Raw genomic sequence first — 18349 nt, forward strand, 5'->3', positions numbered from 1 at the left:
AAGGAAAACTGTTGATATGGTGAGGTTTATCGTTTACGGAAGGAGTCTCCAGTGTCAGCGCTTTGTAACAGCTATAAATTTTTCCCACAGATTTTCCACAGCAGGAAAGTCTTCAAGACAGAGGGCTTTGTAACATTCTTATTAGTCATGACTTGTTTACGTTCTTTAAGCAAGGGATGATCCACGGCTAGGTGTGCATTGCACAATTTTAATGCACGACATGGAGGCTAAGAAGCACCCGAAGCGAAGCGGGGTACATTAAAATCGTGTAATGCACACCGAGGTTACCATGGTTACAAGTGTTTATAGGCAGCGCATTCATTTAGAACGGTGACTGCATGTACGCACGCCTTCCAGCCAATCAGAATCGAGCATTTAGACAGATCATGGTGTAATTAATAATGTTCGTGCTGGTAAATTACCGTGTGATAACCTTAAGGGTTCTTGAATATCTTGAATATTTAACATGCAAAAAATATACCAGAAATTACTTGTCATTATTACAGATCGACCTTTGTAGGTATTGAACATTAAAATAAAAAAAAATAAAAAAAAAAAACAACAACCGCAAGTCAACGTGCTACTGATTTCAGGGCAGTGAGAGACAAAACTCCAACTTTACAACTTCAACTTTGACAGTTCTTGCAGTTCTAGTCCCAGCGGGTGGAGTTTTTATTAATTGCTCGGTCATTAAGGGTGCGCTGTCCGTGAAAAGGAGGAAAGCGGGATTCAGTCTCGCCTTCCGCGTTGGCACTGGAGGGCGGCCGTCATCGTTTCTGATTTCCTTCCTTATTATTATATACACTTCTTGTTGTTACTAGTTCTCCATTATCTCCGCCTACAGATTGCTGATTGGTCCTGATATAAAATTATTTATTTATTTATTTATTTATTTAAAAAGCCTAATGGAGGAAATCACTTTCAGGGTTTTGACCAGACCGATTAAGATGGCGGGAAGAGCGCGATCAGCACCGCTTGTTCTTCAGCACGTTAAACGCTCGCTGGTTCTTGGTCTTGAAGGCCATGACGAAGTGGTGTGGAGTGATCAGGCCGCGGCCCTCGTCGTCCGTCTGTCCCATGAAGATGTAGTTCAAGCCTAGTGACAGCACACAGAGAGAGCCTGAATGCAGTGACGTTACGGCAGAGACATTCAGGAGGGGTGTTTATCAGTACCTCGCGTTACCGCCGTCCCATATGCTTATACGCTACCGTATAAGCATATGGGGTTCACGCGTTCTTCATCTCATTTCGTTTCTGACAGTGAGTTTTGCCGCTTACCTTACGCTGTCATCGAGCTTTATTTTATTCAGCTCGATGCTGCAGTAGTCTGAAGGCAAACTCAGAGTCATATCATATCATATCATATCATACATATACAGGCATGAGGAACCTGCTCTGTCTTTATCGACACACGACTTGTTTTCCCGTTTTATTTAAAGCATTTAAAGCCTGTGGCCGTTCATTTATTCATTCGGCATGACACGCTAAACGCTAAACGCACAGTGTAACAAGCCTCTATAAACAGCGTGGGTTTTATAACTGCGTCATTGTGGCTGTTTGGGAGACGGAGTGTTGCAGAGTGTAATCGAGTGTAATTGGGGAAATTGCGCGCCCACAGGCGCTTGGCACCGCTGAGACTCACCTCTTTTGACAGAAGGACATTTCTTGCACAGGATAAGGATTTTAGTGCTCATGGTTTTTCCAGCCTGCTGGATGGCGAGGCTCCCTTCTTTATAGATGTTGATGATGGAGACTGTCGTGTGCATGCTTCCTCCACGCGGCACTGCTGTGATAATCGTCCCTGTGATGGCTGAGATAGTCGGGGAAATTATGGTAATCAGACAAATTACACACCCGGATATATACGCACGATAGTTTGGCCCAAAAAGAATTGACATGTTCGTTCAATTTAATTGATATGGTATATTTCTAAGTGTCGAATCTCAGTGCTTCACACAAAAAGAATGAAACTTTTAAACAAAGTATTCATAAAAAAGAAAAGAAAAAGGTTTTTGAAAACCACTACCAGTACGAATAAAAATGTACGTTTTTATCCTACAAAATCCCATAAGAAGCAAAAGTGCGGAAAACGAATAAATGAGAGCGAGCGTCCTTGAGTCTGCTAAGTCTTCCAGTAACGCAGCTCAGCCAATGCAGCGCATCATCACGTGGTGTGCCGACTCGGGTGTCATTACTTTTGCCATCATTGAATGGCTAGTCTTATTTGCCTTCCTTTAGGAATTCACTTTGGATCAAGTCATTAATATGAAACTTTTATTAAATAGGGGTGGGAAGTTGAAATGAGTGTGATGTCATCTCGACGGCGTGATCCGTACACAAACTCGCAGGAACTCGTCGACGATTATCGGACGAGACGAATGTTTCTCGTGTAAATGCTCCTGTGAATGATTTCTGAATAAACGAGTGCGTATCCCGTCTGAAGAAAATGAGACTGTTTAAATCTGTGTAATGATTTAGGTAAACAATTTGCGTCATGTGAACTTGGAGGCTATGAGCGTTTCTTTCTTGCTAGCTATTTGTTTAGCCTTTTTTTTTCTTTTTTTTCTTTTACCTGCATTACAAAACTAAAGCAGTAGACGTCTTGTCTGATTGACTACACTTGGGGGTAAAGGGGAAAACTGTGGGGTATTTTTACAAACTGAAATCCAAACAGCTAAGCAGTGAGGGAGCTGATCTTTTTGTCCTCGTAACGCTTTGTGAATCAGGGTGATGTAACAGACTTGGCGTGATTTGAGTGAAATTTTCTGCCACATTAGTCCAGGCCTCCGAGCGACTGGGCCAGTTTTCCGTATGCAAATCCGAGCGAGCTCGGCAGGAAATCATAATGAACTTATCGGCCCGGCTTCGTAAACATCTCCCGGAGAGAAACGTTTCAGAGGGAGGCCACGCTGAATCAACACCTCCATTTACACCCGGTTTGCTTTCGGTCCGCTGCAGCCGGCTGGCACTGAGAGAGCCGCGTTTTTCACACACACTTTACTGTGCAGAAGAGAGAGAGAGAGAAAAAAACTCTGAACGACGCTTTTCAGGCTCCGAAACAAACCGCCAGGCCCACGATAGTGCCTACGCATTAAAAACACACACTTGTTAGGTGGCAGGGATTCTGGGAAATTTTTCGTTTTCATCTTTTTTTTCCAGGGCTCCCGAATAAACCTTAGTCTATACACATGTATATAACTCTTCTCTCTTACCGAAGTTACTGGAGCAGTAATGGCTCTCGGGACTTCCTTTTCGCTTGCATTTCTGCTGACAGAGCGCTGCTGAATACTTCAACGCTGGAAGAGCAGAGCAGAGCGGGGAAAATATCAGGCTTTACAAAAAGAAAACAATTTGAGTGAATAACAACAGGCCAAGTACTGAGCCTTGGGGAACACCGTGAGAGATATAAGACAAATTCTTTAAGTTCTGTTAAAGTTTCACACCTGTTAACCAAAACAAATGCCTCTCTGAAGGTGAGACGTTAGGGTAAGATTTCAGTAAGCAATCTCAGCTGTAGTTTGGCAAAGAAGAACAATCCTCGGTCAAAATGTCGTCAAATTAAGACAAAATTATTCATTTTCATTTATTCAGTTAAATTTTTGGGGCGGCTGTGGATCAGGTGGTAGAGCGGGGTGTCCACTAATCGTAGGGTTGGAGGTTCGATTCCCGGCCCACGTGACTCCACATACCGAAGCGTCCTTGGGCGAGACACTGAACCCCAAGTTGCTCCCGATGGCAAGTTAGCGCCTTGCATGGCAGCTCTGCTACCATTGGTGTGTGAGTGTGTGTGAATGGGTGAATGACACAGTGTAAAGTGCTTTGGATAAAAGTTCTATATAAGTGTGCCATTTACCATTTATTTAAAATATTTAAGAAAAAAACTTGTCAGTGAGTCGTTTGAGAGCTGAAAGAGTCATATGTTATTAGTCAGCTAAGCCAAATGAACTGACTCATTAAAACATGTCAGAATTCCCATCGCTAATAATAAATCCACTGAAGTAGTAGCTCAGCGGTTCAATCACGCCAAGTTGGTGTTGCATCTCGTGCATTTCTGTCCTTTGTTTTAATGTGCACATTCAATAGTAAATAAACAAATGCAGAATGAATGCAGGACCCCGTCGCTAGCCGTATAAGACACATACGTATGAGTCTGGTGGTGATGGGCTGAGTGGTCGTGGTTGGGGCGATGGTTGTTGTTGGGATCTTCTTGTTCCTGAATCTGTAGTGGCCGATAAAGCCGTCCGCTGTTAAACTGAGGTCTGAGAGGAACTGGATGAGAAGCTGATTACCCTCAGAGAACACCGGCCTGGAACACACACACACACACACACACAGATATACACACACTAACAAAAATGTATGCAAAAGAGTCATTCCATCTCAAGTGGTCCAATGCTGGTTGCTTGACCGTTTTTAATTTTCCTAAAAAAAAAATTTTGTATTAGCATTGCAAAAGTTTTTTTTTTTTTTTTAAATTATTTAATGATATATTTTTTTTAAAACTTGGTTTAACTACAACGGCCATCTTTGTGTCATGGCACACAACAAATTTTGGTTATACAGCTGTTTACGGAAACCTCAATACCTCGGCTCAGGATGCTCCTAGCTCCTTGAATCAAAACCGATCTCTAGAGCGCATTACAAGGTACATGTACATACATAAACATATTGCACATTCTTCTTCCTTACACTTAGAACTTAGGTCCAAATAAAATGCTCAAGATTGGGCACAGTTCCACTTTTAGGGTTCGGTTTATAACGGTTCGAGTCTTTTTTTTTATTTTTAAGACTGTACATCTGTACAAACAAGCAACTTTAAAATGATTGGACCACTTGAGATGGACTGAGCCAATGCAAAAAAATGAATGATAAAATAAACTGTTTCTCTAATAAAAATGACCTGCAAAGGTAAAACAATTTCTCAGAGATGTAATCACAACTGTCCAGCAAAGCAGACACTAACAAACTCCAGACCAATCACACGCTTGAAAAAATGTGGAACCGAGCCGACCGAATAGAAAACTTATAATGTCACAAAAAAAAAACTAAATCCTACCTTTGCTGCAGACTTTAGCGAGGTTCTTTGTTAGCTTTAGTATTTAGTATTATTATTAGTTTTGTTTTTTAGATGTGTGACCGTGTGAGACTCTTACGCTGGTGGGCTGTCTCCACAGTATTTCCCGATCCTCTTAGCATCGTTGATTTCCCCTCCGTTAAAGATGGCGACGTAGTCGTAGCGGCAGTAGTTGTCTCTTTCAACGTCGAACTTCTCGAATTTCACTTCTATAATCTAAAAGTGCGAAACAAACTGCTCCGTTATGACAAAACCACCGGGTGAAAGAGCAGCCCTGTAGCAAGTAACACACTACTGTACATCGTACAATTCTATCCTTTAAACGAACTGTAATACGGACATTCCTTGGTGTTTTACGGGAGGATATGGGGACGGATATACATATTTACAATGTAATACCTCGCTATTAGAGATTCAGCGATGTATCGGCCGATGAAGGCAATTTTTCACGTTTAAAAATGATCAGGGCAGATTATATCCTGTCAATCAAAAGAGGGCGGGAAAACACATGGATTTCGTGCTGCGTGTAAAGAAGATGTCTCTTGTGTGGAACGACGACAAAACTGCAGTTTGTAATCTCTGTAATCTCTGCACGAGTAAAGTTTACACCAGAAGTGAGCAGCAGTGCAGCGGGAGTTTCGGCGTCGAGTCTAAATAGTTTTTTTTCGTTCTGCTCGCGCTGAATTAAAGGGCCAGTACACCGCTCAAAGAGTTAAATGAAGATGAGTTGACAAAAAAGTATATATTGCACAGAAAAATAATATTTGTCGAGTAGTATATTTCATAACCCGTTAATGTTAATATATAAGTTGATATTATATATGACCAGTTTGATGTTAATGATGGAGTAGAAATGCTCGTGTTTGTGGAGAGCGAATGTGAGACTAACAGGAGGTTTTTTACAGTTCAGTCGATGTTGATATGAATTAATAACATTCAATAAATTAATAATCTTACTTTAATCTTCAGAACTGAGTTCATGTGTTCATGTTAATCAGAGTAATGTGTGTTCTGTTGATGAGACCGGTTACTGTCAAACAACGTGTTCAAATGGAGAGAATAAAGTTTTTATTTGCATTTCTTTCAGAATTGTGGAATTAATTATTATTCATTTAAAAGTAGGTATAAAAGGCCGCACAACCAAACCATCGGTATCGGTATCGGTATCGGTTATCCGTATCGGCCGATATCAGCTGAGAAATTTAGTATCGGTGCATCTCTACTTGCTGTATACATATTTACAATGTAATACATTGCAATCGTGACAACATACGTTATTTATATTAAAATATATTGTTTAATAGAGGCCAAAATTATGTTTTAGAATTAAAAACGGGACTATTTCAAACATTTGCATTTCTTCAAAAAATATACACGATTTAAAATATACTGCTTTTTCCGAACGGGGGTTTAGAAAGTTCTAGGTCAGAAAATGCCAAATTCCCAGCAACATCGTCATACAGTTATACAACGTTAGACACTCCATCGACTCGAGTTAAACAGTGTGCCTTTAACAATTTTAGATTTCACACTTATTCAACTTTTATCAGCTCAAACAGTGCGTTTAACGAATATGTACAAACATCACCTGGTTTTTCGGTGCGACTATGTGCCATGAGCATGTGACTCCTGCTGGATAGTCTTTTTCTGGCCAGTTGGGGGTCTTAAAGGTTCCCGATGGCTTCACCAACCGCCCTCCGCAATACTGATCTCCTGGAAATCAAATGACGTCAGATTCTGTGACTTTAACCAGCAGGGCAGGATAAAGCCTGAGATCACGATCTCCTAATTAAAAGGGCTGGTGTTTATAATTCTCAGCCTGTGATTTTGCGGACTATAATAAGCACTCCATGCTGTAATGACTGACTGTAGGACATGAAAGTATACGCACGGGGATCTTCTGCACTGAGCTGCCGAGAAGCTGCTGAAAAGCCGAGACGTCATTAAAAACGAGAGGGGCATAAAGCCTGCAACCGCACACGATGAGAGCAAAGAGCGCTCTCGGAACGTCTTCGTTTTACAGATCCTCGTCTGTCCAGAAATAGGCCGCGACGTCGATTTACAAGACCACGACTCCTCCCAGAGAGCGCAAAGACTGCTCTTTTATTTTAGCTTCAGCAGCATCCAAAACTCTGACTACACTAACAGCATTTTTATTCCAAAAACGTTTCAGATGTCTCAAAAACAGCGTTCATCATTTATCAGTGAAAAGCCGTGAGGGTGGAAACATATAACACAGTGTTGATATTAAACAGTATACAGGGTTTTATGGTAACCCACAGCTGGAAAAAAAAAAAGCCGTTTTAGTTGTAGACGGATGAACAGTAGATAGCGGGAAAGTGTACATGCACAATTTATTATTAACTACTGTACATAAAATCATTTTTCCTAGAATAGAACGCTCAATTTGCACAGGTCTGTTCAATATTTTTTTTTTATGTAAATAGGCTATAATATACAAAATAATAAGTTCTATAACTAAGATATCTACTCCATTGTTCTTCAGTATGAAGTTGCTAAAAATATTGCAAGGAAAAATTTAAGGGGAAAAAAAAAACCCTCCGTGACAAATAGTCATGTTAGACAAAATGAAGGTTACTCAGCAAAGGATTTCTTCGTCTATCTGCTCCTTTAATATGAAATCAGTTCGATGTGTCACCTTTAAAGAAATATGAAAGCAAATGTCAGGAATATGTCAAATATTTCCTGTATTCAAAAATGCCGACAGTGTGAAGAGTGTTGGCGTTTGGATTGGTGACTTTTGCAGGATACAGTCACATGACAGTAACGTTTAACCTCTTCGAATGTTTCTTGTAGATAAATTGTAAAACAGAGGTACATTTTCCTTTCGTAACCCGAAGACCATGGGAGATGCAGACTTCAGCGCTGACCTGCACAGATGAATCGTACAAGTCGATCATTTACCACAGAAAGATGTAGCTAGCTTTATAGCGAACGATTGGTTGCAGTTTTTTTTACAGCCCAGAAATTAGCTCCACCCTCTTTTCCTTAAAAGGCAACTCGTACGGTAAACATAGTCTCACAGGGTGAGAGAGGAAGGCGCTTTTTTTTTTCTCTCCTTCTTTTCTTATTCTTATTCTTACAGTCAGGATGTTCCTCGCACATCTGAAAAGTAGACTTTATTTTTCATTTTTAATTGTTGCAGGTTCCATCCATCCATTCATCCATTTTCTGTACCACTTATACTACATGGGGTCACGGGGAGCCTGGAGCCTATCCCAGGGAACTCGGGGCACGAGGTGGGGGAAATCCTGGACAGGGTCCCAATCTATTGCCGGGAACAATCACACACACATTCATACACTATGGAAACGCCAATCAGCCTACAACGCTCGTCTTTGGACTGGGGGAGCAAACCAGAGTACCCAGGGAAAGGACAGGGAGAATATGCAGACTGCAGAGGTGGGATTCGAACCCCTAACCCTGGAGGTGCGAGACAAACGTTTGAACCACTAAGCCTCCATGGGGGAAAATATATATATATATATATATATATATAAAAATATAAAAGGTCACTGTTTGTTTGAGCTCAAAATATCACTTAGTCTTACTGGATGTTATTGTTTTTATATATTCATTTTCATGAAAGTTGCCAATATTTCTGAAAGGTATTGTATACAATATGTACATTCAATACTTAATGACTATCAAACTATTTGGAAATGTATTTTATTCTAAGCAATGAATTCAACACTTACTGTGATAATAGCTTCACACACAGTAAACTCTAATCACGTTATATTTTGGTGTAACTTGTTTGGGTTTTCCCCCCATATACTGTAGATAGCACCCTGAAATAACTACAGCTGTCAGCTGGGAAAACAAACACGAGGGTAAAACCTGATCATTAAAATTCCTGCAGTCTTACTCGGAGCTAGCAGACGTCCTGTCGCGCTTAATGAGTCAGAGAGAACCTCTGGGGGTCTGACACTGGGGGGAAAAATACCGGTGAGAAATTCCACGTCACGCGGTGAAGTCCACCGCAGAGTATATCAGACCCCCGAGAACGCTCCGGTCACGTTTATCCAGCCGAGACAAAAGAACTTTCACTGACCGAGCCTTTTTTAAAAATACCTAAACTGACCATTTAGAGATTTAATGCACTGGGAATGTGTTTTATTTTGAAACCTTTCAGTCTCGTGTGTTTACAAAGCCTCGCCTTAATCCTCCCCTGGAGCAGCTAGAGGATAAAAGATGGCCTCTGACCCCTTGAGTACACTTTCCCGCCGCAAAACGTATTGAGTTACAGCGTGAAACCATGGCTTTTTGACATTTATGGATGAAAGGTACACTTCAAAAGTATTGGCACCCTTCAAGAGAACAGGTTACGTTAATTGTGTAAATTAAACATTCACTGTTCGCATAGTAATCGCATTTTCTATCAGAAGCATTATTGGCACCCAACCATAGTTTTAATATTGTGCAAAGAATTGTTTTTAATCTTACAGAGGAAAAAAAACAAACTTTTTTTTCTTTTCTGTTTTTTTGTAAAACAACTGCACTGAAAAAGACTGCCAAGTCAGGTCAGGTCAGGTCAGGTCATGGATATATTTTCAAAATTCATAGCAGCTAAAACACCAATAAACACAATCAGGACCTTGTTGATAAGGATGCTAAACTTTTTACATTTTTCAGACAACTAGAACACTTGAAATTGATTTTAAAATATTTCTACTACCTAGAAAAGATATTTATAACCTTTTTAGATTTCTTTTTCTCTTTTTTATCGCAAACATACATACATATATGTATATATGTATATACATATATACATATATATATATACACACACACACACACATACAGCAACCCCTCCGTCACGTTATCTAAGATCAAACGATCTCTCAATGGATGAGCTATTTGTTTTAAATGATTCAGTTTTTGCTCATTTTAATGAAGGGTGCCAATAATTCTGCAGTTGTTATAACTGAATATAATAATTATGTCTATTTCATTGGTGGGAACGTCCCACAGAGACATATTAACTGTCTACATCGTCTTCAATACATCTTCTTGTTCTCGGGTCTCCGTCTCACCTCGTTCGTGAGGGTTAGCGGCGGAGAACACTGCCAGGAAGCCACTGCCGGCGGTGTTGGCATCCGACACCATCTGAATGAGCATCTTGTTCCCCGTGGAGACGAGGGCTCCAGGCCTAAAGGTCCCACAGAAGCGGCCCAGACGCTGCCCGTTCACATGCCCGCTATAAACATCCACGTGGTCGTAGCGGCACAGGTTGTCGCTTTCCAGATCGAGGAAGCGGAAGTTGAGGACCACTACTTTGCCTTGTGGGACCTGCAAGAGACAAAGTCAAATCATGTCATGAAAACATTTCCCTTCTTCCTGTCTACAGTGGATTCAGAAAGTATTCAGACACCGTTACTTGTTGCATACTTTATTGTGGTGTGGATTCGATTCTGAATGGATATAATTGACATTTTTACCCATCCATCTACACTTAATCGCCAATAACGAGGCAGTAAAAACATGCGTTTAGAGATTTTCAAAAACAAATTAAACTTATTCACAAAAACTATTCAGACCCTTTGCTGTGGCACTCCAAATTGAGGTCAGGTGCATCCTGTTTACTGTAATTATCCTTGAGCTGTGTCTAGAACTCAACTGGAGTCCACTTGTTGCAATTTGAATTGATTGGACATAGTTTGGAAAGGCACACACCAGGGTCTATAAGGGCCCACAATTTAAACTGCATACAAAAACCAAGCCAAGAAGTCCAAGGAACTGTCTGTGGATCTCCGTGATCAAATTGTAGCAAGGCAGAGATCAGGGCAAGGATATAAAGCAATTTCTTTGACTGTTCCAGAAATAATTTTGAGATGGAAGACTCTTGCTGCAAGTTGTGCAGAGATGGTAGAACCTGTTGGGTGGACAACCACCTCTGAAGCACTCCATAAATCAGGCCTTCAGGGCAGACTGGCAATATGGAAGCCATATGACAGCATAAAAGGCTGTGGCAACATTTGGGAAAAGATTCTCAGGTCTGAATAGGCAAAAACGTAACTCTTTGGGCAGAACAGCAAGCACTATGTATGGTGAAAACCTGTAACTGCAGATCACCTGGTTGATACCATCCGGTGAAACATGGTGGTGGCAGCATCATGCTAAGGAGGTGCTTCTCAGGGAGACTGTTAACAATTGAGGGATGGATGAATGCAGCCAAATACAGAAACATCCTTGAAGAAAACCTCCTCCAGAGCACATGCAAAATCAGAATCAAATCCACAACAAGTAAAGGGGTTGGTATTCAGATACTTTCTGAATCCACCGTGTATATACATGTAGAGCTGGGTGAAATGTGAATGCTTTTTTGATGAAATAGCCAATATATACAGTACAAGGCTTCATACACAGAAGAACTACACGGGTATGCTTAACCAGAGAGAGAAATATTCTTTTACATTTATATTACTATGCCACAGCGCTGCTGAATTCTTGCGTGTGATTGGTCAGAAGGTGTTTTCTATAAGAGCAGCTAAGACCTCACAGTGCAGCTACAAATCACAGGTTTATATCAATGCACTCATCCTAATACGTTAGCGTTTCTATAGTAACAACATACACGTAATACACATAATTCTGCATAATATTAAATGATGAGGTTTTCTGTAAGGAGATGTTTATTTAACATTTAAGGAAGGAGTCTCCAGTGTCAGCGCATTTGCAACGGACAGTAAGTTTTTACGCCGTAAAAATCCCCAAGTTTGCGCTTTCCAGTTCCAGTAACATGCTTGTTTGCTTTGTTAACTTAAAGAAAGAGGGATCTGCTGTAACGTAAGTTTCGTGGATGTTCCACAACATATACTATAAGTGAATTGGATTGCTGAGGTGTAAGAGGAATAAAACACTTATTGACGTGCTTTTACTGGAAAATAATCATCTTCTGGGTTCTAACAGTGACTCATCCACACACCGCATCACATCCCTTCTAAATTCATTTATTCATAGTATTATTTATTATTTATTATATTTATTTTATATCTAATGGAATCTGACCTGTCACTTGATATTGATATTTGACTTGAGGCTCTTCAACAGCCTTCTTTCATTCCTCTTTAACAGATCTAGTCAGTTCGAGTCTCTGTGTTGTTTACTATAAACAATATCTAACCATATCCATGTTTCCGTCTCAAATGATTCGTTTAAAAAAATAATAAAACCATCACACATAATGATATTATAAAACCAGTCCAGCAAGAGATCTGATATTGAATCAATCGCGAGCTGCAACAGAAGTATGGACGATCGACGTATTCAGACGTAAACGGTGATAAACTGGTGAACATCTATCTGTAAAACTGAAGCTTCCTTCACACTCCTGAATGCGGTAGAGGTGCCAACATGTTCAAAAATGCACACAGAGTCTGAAGCAGTCCTCCGGGGCTTTCACGCTGGCCAAGAGCCAGATACAACACACCAATTCCAGCCCAGAAAACACACACACACACACACACACACAGAGAGGTCTTGCGGGGACACACTGCAATGCCACTGCATCATTAATACATTGTTCCGCTCATAAATAATGTAAATAAGCCTTGTGGCAAAATGCAAATAGCAGAAAGATGCAGTACAGAGTATGAAATGTAGAGTGTATACTTACTGTGATTCTCCACACACACTTGGTGTTTGGAGGATACACTCCCGGATAACCCTGGCTACCGATAACTCCTGAATCTCCCGTTATGTTGCCTCCACATGGAAATGGCTGTCTGTGGGTTGATGGAAAAAAACATAATAAAGGTCTGATAAAAGTAAAAACAAAAGCAGTCCAGTCCAGCTTGGCTGTATATGATGTGTGAATATTTATGTACCAATATACCATAAGATACTGTACTGGCTAGGATTGCTAACATACTGTAGCTAGCTAAACTAAACTAGCTAGCTAATTATTCTTGATGTACAATATGGCAGACGTATCTAAAAAATTGTAACAAACATAGCTGGCTAAGCCACATAAACACATACAATAAAAAGAGCAATATTTCATAAGATACCAGCTAAGATCGCTAACATACACGTAGCTAGCTAAACTATCTAGCAAGTTGGAGAAAAGCATTATTAAACAGGACCATTCTTGCATTTTTAGCATTCTTTTTTTTTATTCATGAGGTGAAATAAAATATTTTGTATTAAAATGTATTCTAATATCCTGTTTTAGTACTGTTCAAGTGATTCCTGTTATTGATTATCTACTTAAAATTGTTTTGCTCCAAGCCATTCGCATGACTAGCATTAAACACAGTAGCAGCAATAAAACTGTTAAAAATAGCACAATCTTTTACATTATCAATAAATACCAGAAAATCCACTTAAAACTCTAAATTTGGGATTTATTGTTTCACACAACAAATTTAACCTGTTACTTTCGTTGTATAAACTAGCTTAGAAGTAGCGTAGAAATGACACTAGCTTGGTAGCTAAGCTAAAGGAGTGACACTGCTTTTTGGCTAAAAACCAACTGAGTGAGTTAGGGGGGAAATTGTAATTAATTATTACATATAATGAAATTAATATGACTTATGCACTGTTAGTAGAAAGAAATGTTTTACATTAAAAAATACTTTCTTATGTTTGACATTACAAATGGTTAAAAGTGATAAATATTAAAGTTAGAAAACGTTTACATTGGGATTTATTCCACTCCATTTCATATACTTTACTACTTGTTGATTAGGTATCAGTCGTGACTTGTCCATGGGGGCAGGTTGTGCCTTTATATAATCACAAATCCTTCAATTTAAATTCCATTTAATACTAATTACTTCTTTTGAATAACTGTTTTTATTTATTTATTTAAATGTCACTATTTGACAGAGGTTTCGTTGATTTGCTCGCCTTTCTAGATGTTCCATAATTGAGCTGCATACTGTTATTATTGCACCTAGTGGTCAAAAATGAGAACTGCAACAATCGCTAATAGAGGCCCAGTGGGGCAGGAATCACGCTGCCTTCATGCTCAAGGGAGGAGCAGAGGCCAGATAGTTAATGACAGGATTGTCGGTTTGTACGAGTTTAAAATACTCTGCATCTGCCAAGACCATGTTTATAGCAAATAATTGGAATGAAATCTAATTAAGCTTAACAAATAAAAAGCAAAGTGTAAGTGCAGACAGTGTGTCTATGATGTACAAAACTAGAGAAAGAGAAAATGAAGAAATGCCTCCCTTTTCCAATGCCAAATCTTTTGGGCTATTTTTAGGTCTCTTGTGCGGTTTCTGAAATGTATTTGGGCTGGAAATTTCGCTCAAGCCTGTCAACCTTGATTAATGATGAACACAGTCGGACAAAGGTACGTTTAAATCCACTCAGTACAAGCTGCCAGATTGTATGTTGATGACACTCAACTGCCTGTTCCAGGGCTACTCTAAAAATTCACTAGATAGTATCCTTTACATAAGTCAAGTGTGATAACAATGAACAACCCCTAGGTGTGAATGTGTGCCCTGTAATGTACAGGAGTCCTATCCAGAGTGTATTCATGTGTTCCTGGGATAGTCTCCAGATCCAGGCGATCTTTTCTGAGTATTAAACTAGGCTAATAACGCATAATACAAAGCGACTTACAATTGAGACCAGTGAGCAGGTTGAAGGTTAAGAGCCGTGCTCAAGGACCAAACAGCAGGAGCTTGGTGATGCTGGATTTGAACCCTCAAGCTTCTGATCACAATCTTCTGAGACACCAGATAAATCTTTGTGCCGACAGAAGGACCTAATCTTGACAAGTTTCTAGAACATCTCTAGCTACCGAGCAATAGCGGCTCGCGACCAGAGATGTTGGTGTGACAGGACGACACGATAGCCTTAAACAAAATGAAGTCGAGAGGCAACCAATCCACCTCCTGGCATGTTTTTGGAAGGTAGGAGCAAACCAGAGAACCTGGAGGAAACCCTGACGGACACAGTCGAACATACCCAGACACGACCCTGGGCTCAGGATTGAACCTGGGACCCTGGAGCTGAGAGGCGACAATGCTATACACTGAATCCCTGTCCTGCTCTTATTAATTCATTATTCATTCCAAACTTTAAAAATAAAATAAAAAATGAAATCATTTATAAATAAGTACCGGTTAGGTATTTTTGTAAGTCCCCATGAAGTGCCTTGAAACGTGCAGCGTTATTTGACATGTTGATGGAATTTCCGCTGAAACAGGAAGTCAGGCCGGGACATATCAAGTTGCTCCTCCCCCCCCTTTTAGAAATAACCAATAGCGTTTAGCTTACCTCACAACCCGGGTTAACTCATACTTAACAGTTAGCAGAATGGATTTTTATAATGTTTGAAGTGGGACACTTCAGATTCTACAGACCGTTTGATTGGACAGAAAATCTGACAAGAAGCCGAAGTGCAGGATGACGTCATCAGAACTGTTGATCCGTATCAGTGGTCGAGAGTGTAGAGAGACGGTACATTTGGAATGCGTGATAACTTCTAAATGTGAATTATGTCATTGTTCACAACTTTAAATGTCACTACAAATGATACAGCTACAACATCATAAGGAAAAAGGAATAATAATAATAATAATAATAATAAAGTGCAGGATGACGTCATCAGAACTGTTGATCCGTATCAGTGGTCGAGAGTGTAGAGAGACGGTACATTTGGAATGCGTGATAACTTCTAAATGTGAATTATGTCATTGTTCACAACTTTAAATGTCACTACAAATGATACAGCTACAACATCATAAGGAAAAAGGAATAATAATAATAATAATAATAATAATAATAATAATGCAACGTGGCTCCGCAACACCAACTTTAGATATCACAGATACAGCTACAACATCATAATGAAAAAGAATTAATAATAATAATAATAATAATAATAATAATAATAATAATAATAATAATAATAATGACACACCGTGGCTCCGCCCACACCAACTTTAAATATAACAGATACAGCCACAACATCATAATTAAAAAGAAATACTACTACTACTACTACTACTACTACTAATAATAATAATAATAATGACGCACCGTGGCTCCGCCCACACCAACTTTAAATATCACAGATACAGCTACAACATCATAATGAAAAAGAAATAATAATAATAATAATAATAATAATAATAATAATAATAATAATAATAATAATAATGATGATGCACTGTGGCTCCGCCCACACCAACTTTAAATATCACAGATACAGCTACAACATCATAATGAAAAAGAAATAATAATAATAATAATAATAATAATAATAATAATAATAATAATAATAATCCTTGTATTTTCTCATTTGTAAGTCGCTTTGGATAAAAGCGTCTGCTAAATGAATAAATGTAAATGTCATAATAATAATGACGCAACGTGGCTCCGCCCACACCGACTTTAACCAAACTGCGCATGCGCGTTTTCGTAGTCCATTTATGAGTGTGGGACGTGGAAAGAAATCCCAATGCGCGCTTTTCGGTGATTGTGTAATTGCTGCCTGTGCAGTAAAGATTCAAGTCCACCTGTGCTGACAGTAATGAAGATGCATTAAAGTGTAGAGTGTACATGCTGCAGGTCTGTGTCTCTGATACTTGAATTTAAAAATCCAGATGTGGAAGGAGAGACAGTAACTCACCGCCGGTGTGTCTGAGCGCAGGCGCTGGATGTGAGCAGGAGAACGCAGACGCACAGAAAGCTGCAGATCCTAAACATTATCCAGTCAGCCTGTGTGTTCATGTCCAGTGGCATGTGAGGTGTGTGTGTGTGTGTGTTGGGCTGGAGAAAGTGTCCTGAAGTGAGGAGAGGAGAGGGGGACGAGCTGAGCTGCTGAATATCAGGTCTGTGTCGCGCTGGAGGAGGGAGCATCTGCCCCCGCTTTCTCCAAAAAAACCTGAGATCAAACAGTGGAGGAGTGAAAAAAAAAAGAAAAAAGAAACCGGGGTGGTTGAGTGTGTGTCCTGACTCCACATCCAAACTTCAGTGTAATAATAACCTGAAAACACCAACAATAGAATCTCTAATACTTTTAATGGTTATAATGGGAATTGTACTGGTTTTAATGGTACCTGTGGGAATCTATTGATAATCTGTTACCTTCTATTGGTGTCATACTATTAAAGACCGGTAATGGTTTTAATGGTTAGCTGATGGTTTGGGATGGTATTGGTAGTGGAAACGATTGGAATAATTGCTGTGATTGTTTTTGTTTGTTTGTTTGTTTGTTTGTGTTATTTTAATCTGCTCAATAATGATTGTTTTCACTGTTTGGATGTAATGGTGAGAACCAAAACTGTGTTAAAGATAATACATGGTAATTATGGTGACTCGTTATATGTAATTATTGGATTATAAAAGAATATTTTCAGAGTATGTAGTAAGTAAAATACTTAAAATAATCCAGCACTGTTGGTTGTTACATTTGTTTTCAAATGTATTATTTGGAGTCAAAATGAATAGTTAACAACAACAACAACAACAACAACAACAACAACGTGGTGGTGATGATTGCTGTTGTGGTTGTAATAATGATATAAAGATATTATACCGATGTATTATATTTATATATTATCCCAAGGGTTCCTCAAATTCATCGTTGCCATAGCAACAATGAGCATGGGTGGTGGCATGTGTTATGTCTGGCCACTAAAACTTCAGAGCATTATATCTGATTCCTTGAAAGTTTTCATTGAAATAATCACCATTTGTTTTTGCAAAACAGACTACATTCTATTGCCTGAAATACACTATGTCCAAAAGTTTGTGGACACCTAACCATCACAGTTATATGTGCTTGTTGAACATCCCATTCCAGATTCACCCCTCCTTTGCTGTTATTATAGGCTCCACTCTTTTGGGAAGGCTTTCCACTAGATTTCGGGGCGTGTCTGTGGGGATTTATGTTCATTCAGCTACAAGAGCGTTAGTGAGGTTGAGGTCAGGTGCTGATGTTGGGATGGTGAGGAGGCTCCAGTTCCAGTTCATCCCAAAGGTGTTCAGTAGGGTTGAGGTCAGGGCTCTGTACAGGACACTCGAGTTCTTCTACCTTCCGCCAACCTTCACGCACCACGTCTTCATGGAGCTCGCTTTATGCACAGGGGCGTCGTCATGCTGGAGCAGTGTTTGGGTCTCTTACTTCAAGTGAGGGGAAATTGCCAAGCTACAGCACACTAACACATTCAATACAATTGTGTGCTTTCAACTTTGTGGTAACAGTTTAAGATAGAAGCACATCCAGTATGGTTGTGATGGTCAGGTGTTCCCATACTTTTGCTTGTATGTTGTATCGTTAAC

The 18349-nt window shown here is 39.6% G+C and overlaps 1 protein-coding gene across 1 annotated transcript; it reads right to left on the reverse strand.

The window, feature by feature from the left end:
• Window positions 1-550: 550 nt before the first annotated feature.
• Window positions 551-16940, reverse strand: pcolce2b (procollagen C-endopeptidase enhancer 2b). Its single transcript, XM_017481528.3, has 9 exons — window positions 16695-16940; window positions 12714-12822; window positions 10132-10387; window positions 6663-6787; window positions 5154-5290; window positions 4143-4306; window positions 3213-3296; window positions 1643-1810; window positions 551-1096 (listed from the first exon to the last, which is right to left on the reverse strand). The coding sequence occupies exons 1-9, from the start codon at window positions 16922-16924 to the stop codon at window positions 966-968; spliced, it is 1404 nt and encodes a 467-aa protein (XP_017337017.1). The 5' UTR covers window positions 16925-16940; the 3' UTR covers window positions 551-965.
• Window positions 16941-18349: the final 1409 nt, after the last annotated feature.

This window comes from Ictalurus punctatus, chromosome 1, assembly GCF_001660625.3.
Source record: "Ictalurus punctatus breed USDA103 chromosome 1, Coco_2.0, whole genome shotgun sequence".
NCBI lineage: Eukaryota > Metazoa > Chordata > Actinopteri > Siluriformes > Ictaluridae > Ictalurus > Ictalurus punctatus.